Source organism: Haplochromis burtoni, unplaced genomic scaffold (genome assembly GCF_018398535.1).
Source record: "Haplochromis burtoni strain Fernald_Lab_line unplaced genomic scaffold, NCSU_Asbu1 Contig_56, whole genome shotgun sequence".
Taxonomy (NCBI): domain Eukaryota; kingdom Metazoa; phylum Chordata; class Actinopteri; order Cichliformes; family Cichlidae; genus Haplochromis; species Haplochromis burtoni.
This window is the reverse complement of record NW_024582417.1, coordinates 607,397-614,348: the sequence shown is the minus strand read 5'-3', so window position 1 is coordinate 614,348 and position 6,952 is coordinate 607,397. Positions and strand designations below refer to the sequence as shown.

The 6,952-nt window shown below is 39.9% G+C and overlaps 1 protein-coding gene across 6 annotated transcripts in view; it reads left to right on the top strand.

The window, feature by feature from the left end:
• The first annotated feature begins 500 nt into the window (after positions 1-500).
• LOC102305150 (glutamate receptor 3) overlaps positions 501-6,952 on the top strand; it is a 76,603-nt gene continuing 70,151 nt past the window's right edge. For 5 of the 6 annotated variants that reach the window (XR_006054404.1, XM_042220821.1, XM_005922066.3 and 2 more), the window contains exons 1-2: positions 501-829; positions 1,302-1,460. Coding sequence is in view for 5 of the 6 variants with exons in the window: in XM_042220821.1 (XP_042076755.1) it covers positions 742-829; positions 1,302-1,460 (247 nt within the window). In the remaining variant the exon portion in view is untranslated. The remainder of the gene's footprint in view (positions 830-1,301; positions 1,461-6,952) is intronic. The other variant, XM_005922067.3, reaches the window with a different exon arrangement.

The window sequence follows — 6,952 nt, the reverse complement described above, 5'->3', positions numbered from 1 at the left end:
TATTGTGCTGGACTAATGCTGCATGCATACTCCCACACATGTGAACACAATAGGAAGGGATACCATAGATGGATAGATAGCATGCTTACATGGTCTGTATGCAGACACACACAGCACATGCACACATGCACAAGTCAGCAATATACTGGTGATCCATACAGACCGCATGTCAGTGTGTGCACACCTACACACACGCACACACACACCAAAGCCAGTAGACACTGCACCGCCTCACACACCAACTCTGCAGTGACGCGCGGAGGAAGACGGGAGGCCGCTCTTATTATAATTCAACGTCAGACCAAGTTTGATAAACGTCTACCCCCCACCCCAACCCCCCGACACCCCGGCTCCCCTCCCTCCCCATCTGTCTTTCCCTCCCCTCTTTCACTCTCCCTGGCCCATTTCAGTGGTCTTTATCCACAGTAGGGACCCGTAGATCCGCTTTCTCTCTCCCCCCCCCCTCTCTCTCCTCCACCACCACCACCTCCATCTTTGAGATAAAACACTGGCTTTAGATTTCCAGCAGCAGCAGCAGCAGCAGCAGAGGGCTGGCGCTGCAGTTGCGCTGGCACAAATTCAACGTGGGTGCACACAGTGAGTGAGAGAGTGAGAGAGAAAGAGAGAGAGACCTGCCGCATCTTGTGGATTTCTTTGCGAACAAGCCCGTGTACATGGTTCTCCCTGTTTCTTTCTCTCTGTCACACACAGACCAGGAGCTGATTCCAGTTTTCGGAGAAAATGTGGCATCGCACAATAGCGGCAGTCCTTTTTTTACTCAATTCTTTGGGGCACTCGCTGGCAGGCTTTCCAAACCAAATCAACATCGGTAAGTTCAATGGGATGCACTGACTACATATTCATTTTAAAAACATTTACCACAGTCTAAAATAGGACACCACTCTTTAAGTCTCAATTAGTCACTGCTTGAGGTTTTATTTTTGTTGTTGTTGTTTCTTTGTTTTTTGCTTAATTCGTTGCCAACTTCACTTCTTACCAACCCAAACTGGGATTTTGCGCGTCTTTGTGGGCGGTTTGTTAAAAAAATGAATTTATATAATTTTGTCAAAATGAGAATTATGGCGCATTATTTAGTGTGACAATGTATTAAACATTTTTTTCTTGTTTTTTTTTTTTCTTCCATTGAAATTAACTTACGTACGAGCCTCTGATATAATGCGATCACGCAGTCAGCCTGCCGTCCTTTTTAGTGGGATTCGAGATAGAGCAAACGCAGGGTTATGCATGCTGGGGATGGACTAATTAAAGCGCTGTCTTATGTGACATTTTGTTTCCCGTAGGCGGACTGTTCATGCGCTCCACAGTGCAGGAACACAGCGCCTTCAGGTTTGCTGTCCAGCTGTATAACACCAACCAGAATGTGACAGAGAAACCCTTCCACCTCAATTACAATGTTGACAACCTGGAGTCCTCCAACAGTTTCTCCGTCACACATGCCTGTGAGTAGTTCTGCACTGTACCACTGCCTTTCTTTGCACAAGAACAATAAGAAACATTCCTGTTTTAGTACTATTTTTTTTCTCAGGTTGGAATAAAAAGTGCTGCAAGTTCAAGGCTAAAAAAAACCAAAACACGCAAACAATCAAACACATGCGGAGTACATCAAATCATTTTTGCTCTAATAGTCTCGTTGGTAGGCCATTCCAAAAAAAGGACACAGATGTTTATGAGCTGGAAATGGCGTATGAATAAACACAGACACCTGCCAAATGTCTGGCTTAATACTCAAACTCCTCAGTCATAGCATCCAAAATTCACCAGCTGGATTATGGAGCTTGATGGCCCGTAATTAGCCAAACTGATTTTTTTTAATTTAGTCATTCCAGAGAAGCTGATGAGCAGAACTTGGATGAATGTGCTCAAAAGTGCACAGGAAACCCCCCCAAAAAAAAACACTGCCACCGTGTTTGTTGGAGTATAGGATGAAAATTAAAATGTTGTGACTGTAAAACAAAAAGTTGTGGAATCAGACAAATAGAATTGAAAACACAAAAAAGATGAGATGTATTTACAAAGGTGAATAAGGAGACATCACTTTACAGGAATTTAACAATGTTGACACATTCTCTGTTTATCCATGTGCAGGTATACCCCTTTGCAAACTCACCCATCCCACCCCATTAATGTTCAGGGGAGTTTGAATGTCACTTGTCCTTTTATAGCGGCTTTAAATATCACATTAGTGTGTACTAGCTTTATAGTGCTGCAGACTCTTCTATCTTCTCTAAATAGCCCACAGTATCAGCTATAACATTTGCTAATCCATGTAGTCATCTCTGCAAACATGATGCACTCAATAGTAAGCTGCAAAGTGTAAGAATGTCTCATATTTGGTCTACCAGTCCCTCAACTGCCATGTAGGGCACCGAGTTCTGTCTGGAGAATTAATTTGTTATCTTTTGTCTCACCAACTTTGCTTCACACATCACGGTTGAGGATCAGCTGCAGCTCTCCAAACTCTGTCAGCTGCCTTAGAGATGTCTGAGGAACCTAATAAAGTGAGAGTAGAGCTTAAAAAAAGAAAAGAAAAAGAAAGGGCACGAACACAACTACATCCCAGGCTCTCAATCATATTAAATGCTGTTGAGATCATGTGGTTGGTGGTGAGCGTTAGCAGCTCTCACCGACGACCAGATTGGAGCAGCCTTGAGGAGAAGCTGCAGGCGGATGCAGGTTTACACACATTCACACGCTCACACCTTGACACTGCCCGGTTTGACTACAACCTTGCACTGTCAACTGCTGAGCAATTACACTGAAGCAGCTGTGGGGTCAGTGCTCAGCTCAAGGGCACTTCAGCAGTTGCTGTGGAGGAAGAGATGAATATTACACGCTCGGCTTGTCCGGATCAGGGCTAAAGCACAAACTGCAAAGAGTTTGTCCACAGCCGCAACTGACTTTGACTAAACCTGAACCCTTTGTTTTTGAAAGAAGCTTAAGGCTTTTCTTAAAGGATAAGAAGAAGAAGAAAGCTGATAATCAGGAGGATTAATTTCAGCCAGATAAGCTGATGCAAGCTTAGCTCAGTACTCTCTTGTTGAAAAAAGACCAGTTAGCAGCTCATTATGCAGACCAGCCAGGCCAGTTTGTGACTAAGGAATTTGCTTGAAAATGCACCAAACTACACAATTCTTATTATAGTAGTCTGGATTGCATAATGCCCCGCTTGCCTGGCAGGTGTCGATGTAGCAAATGAATGTGATGATTATGATTTGACACATTTCTATTTTGGCAAGAATTACACATTAGTCATAGCTGTGCTTTCCTACAGAAAGCCTTGTCAATTTTGATAAAATTAGCAAGTGCTGATATGACTGAGATTTTAAATCTGCTCATTTCTTGTGATCCTTGAGACCGTCTACATAGTTCCCTCTTTAAATAAAACAATTGAAAGATAAAAAGGAACAGAGCAATTACTTTTTGCTTTCATCACTTGTTGTGTTTGCTTTGATTCTGAGTGGTTAAAAAAAAAGCAGGACAACACTACAGACCTCCATCTAGGTCAGTCTGTAACAACCATCGCAAATTCCTAATGACAAATGTCTCTGTTATTGGCAGTGTGGATCAATAGGTGGAAATCCGTAGTCCAGCAATAGTGTGTGTGCCTGTTTGCTATCCAGTATGGAAAAATCAATTCTCACCAAGCGTTCTTTTTCCTTGTTTTTACCCTCCTCGCTAATATATGACTGATTTTCCAACTGTCCCGAATCTCACATTTGCTGCTTACATTGCAGATATGAAAGTTAACAAACAACAAAACTTGTAAACATCCAATGATCGATTGCAGCAAACAATTTCCACCCATTGCAACTTGACTGAATTGATTCAGACAAAGAGAACCTCACTGTGCTGTTGTGTTTATTATCTCACCCAATTTGTGGCTGGAGTGAAGCTGCAGGATGTATTGATGTGACACCTTGCCGCAGGCCAGGACCGATTGTGTGCATAAATGCAGAAATGGGAAGGTTATATCCATTAAGACTGAGGTCAGGGCAGGGATAACAGACAGTGGAGACAGACCTGATAGCTTGGCTGGGTAATAAGAGGAGAGTTAAGCTAAATGAGTGTGGGGATTATACTTTCTGCATGTGGTGACAGGCAAGCATTTATTTAACGTTTAATCAATTGAAGTGTTTAGCCATTCCCTAACTCGCAGTAATTAACACGAGTGTTAAATGCGTGTGAATGAAGAGACATTTCTGAGTGATGCGTAAAAAGCGCATTTTGTGCTTCTGCACCAACAGCATACATTTTTAAGACTGCATTGTTAAAAAAAACTTTGATTAAGCTGTCAATATTTCACTGTATTTCTTATTAGGAGTGTTTATTGTGGCTAGTTATCCTTCCTCTGCTATGACTCAACCAGTGTGATGCTGCTCAGACAGAGGCTAATGTAAGAGCACTTCAGTGTGTAGGCAATGTACAGTTCCACTAATGCGCCACAGACCAGTTCATGCAGCCAGATCTCCTCCTCCTCCTGCTCTTCTTTTTCTTCTGCATTGTTGATGCTGCAGTGAATACTTTGACTCACCAAATCCAAATTAGGATATTTTACTTTTGTAAACTGGTATTAACAATAAGCGTGATATTTAAAGAGCTAAATATTGATGTTGGGGTTAATAATGCACACATAATATTGTATATGTCTCTGTAATTGCTCTCATTTCTCATTGACATGTTAAATCTAATTAATTTGCTAAATGTGAGTAATGACATTATAATCATTTCTTTTCCAATTTCATACAGATGTCGTGATAATATTGTTTTCTTGAATTGTGTCGTAGATGTTTTTCCTTCCTACTGTGGCCAAGTGCTTGCTCACAGGGTGTCATCTGATTGTTGGGGCTTTCTCGGTATTATTGTAGGGTCATTACCTTACAATAGAAACTGCCTTGAGGTGACTGCTGTTGTGATGTGACACCATACAAATAAAACTGATTAGGACTGAGAATTAGAATTCTTTTAGCCACATTAATCATGTAGGGAAATGCCAGTAGTATTATTTCAATGTCTTAAGTGCATGTTTATTCATAAAATGCCTTAAAATGTTCACTTGTTTCTTTTTAGTTAATATGTATGATTTTAAAATGCTTTTAAATAACATTTCTAGCACCAGTGTTGCTATTTTTTACCCTGTCTACTTATGTAGATTATGCACTCTAACTTGATTGTTAAGGCAGGATCTATTTTTGAAACAAGTCAGACTTTGATCTACTTTCCAATTTAGAAGGCTATACCAGGAAGAGAACGTCAAATCACAGCAAACCTTATTCATTTATAGTAATGACTGTTTTAGTTTAATTGAATTCAGCTTTTATATATTGTTTTATAGTAACTAGTAATCCACCCCTTATTTATTCCACAACTTGTTCCAACACACTCTGCACTCTCGCACTATAAATGTGCTGCACATGTTGTCAGTTTGGTCTGCTGTCTACTTTGTTCACTGATAGGAAAGAAACAGCCAGGCCAGTGTGTGTTCAAATACTTTGACAATAAAGCTGATTTTGATTCCTTATTTACATGACACCAAATCACAAGTCACTGCTTTATACAGTAATCCAACGATAGCCTGTGAGCAAGCACTTAGTGACAGTAGGAAAGAAGGACTCCCTCTAACAGGAAACAAACCTCAGCAGAACCAGGCTCAGGGAAGGGCTGTGACTGGTCAGTGGTAAGGGGGAAAAATAAGAGAAAGAGGAGATCACAGTGAGACTGGACATGGGCATTTGGCATAGTTTTATTAGTCTATGTAACTGGGAGGAAAATATTTATATTGTTCTTTCTTTTTACTCAAAAACATCTTTAGAGTTTGAGCTCCATCAGACTGTTTTTGTGCCTGTGAAAGTACTTAATGGCTACATGCGGTTTGGTAAGATAAACATATTCAGATGATGCTGTAGTGGGCGTCAGTAGCTCAGGAGGTAGAGCAGGCCATCTACTAATCAGAAGACTGGTGGTTTAATCCATGGCTACTCCAGTCTGCATGCCAAGTATCCTCAGGCAAATAATAAATATTATAAAGTTTGTATCTGTCTTGTTTGAAACTTGTATGAAAAGCATACAAGAGTGAAAACAGATATAAGATCCCTTGAAAAATTATATAATGAAACTTCTATGTTTTGGATACTTACTAAAACAATATATGAAAGTAATGAGAAAGGGGCCACTTTCATGTGTAAATCATATAAGTTTTTACCATTTCTTTTCCATATGGGAAGATACTAGCCCCAAGTTGCTCTCCAATGCATCCGTTGGAGTGTGAAAGTTAGATGGAATGCACTTAAGCATATAAAAAGTGCTTGGGTGAATGAGGGATGTTGTATAAAGTGTGTAGAAAAGAATCAGTCCACCTTAAATTCCCATTTACTATATAGTGCAGTTCATTTGAAATTTATATCCAAGTGTTTACTTGGAATGTTTCGTGACATTAAAAGCTGTTATTTAAAACATATACTTATACATATATCTTATACAGGATGAGGAGGGAGAGCAGGGGAGGAACAACAGCACACAACTTCTAGTGTTTATTTCGAATAGAAAGGATCACCTGGTGTGAAAGTCACCTTGTTCTAAGTTGGGTATGTGTTCTGAATGTTTATAATAGTAGGAGCTCTGCAATACCAGGGATAATTCACAGATGTGGGATCTATGCTTGTTTGACTTCTTTCCTGAAGTTTAAAGTTTGATGAAAAGATCAGTACTATTTTCATGTTTGTAGAGTAAATCTTTGAGCTTGAGCTTAGCACGAACATTGTATATATATCTTGCTTTATTAATTCATAAAAAAAGTAAAAACAACACATTATGTGTTTTTTTTTTCTTGGCTAGACATGGAAACTTTCTGTAGATTTGTTATGTCCATGGAGCTACAAGGCTACAAATGAAAACATATTTCAGTTTGGATCACTATAGGCAAAAGAAGATTGAT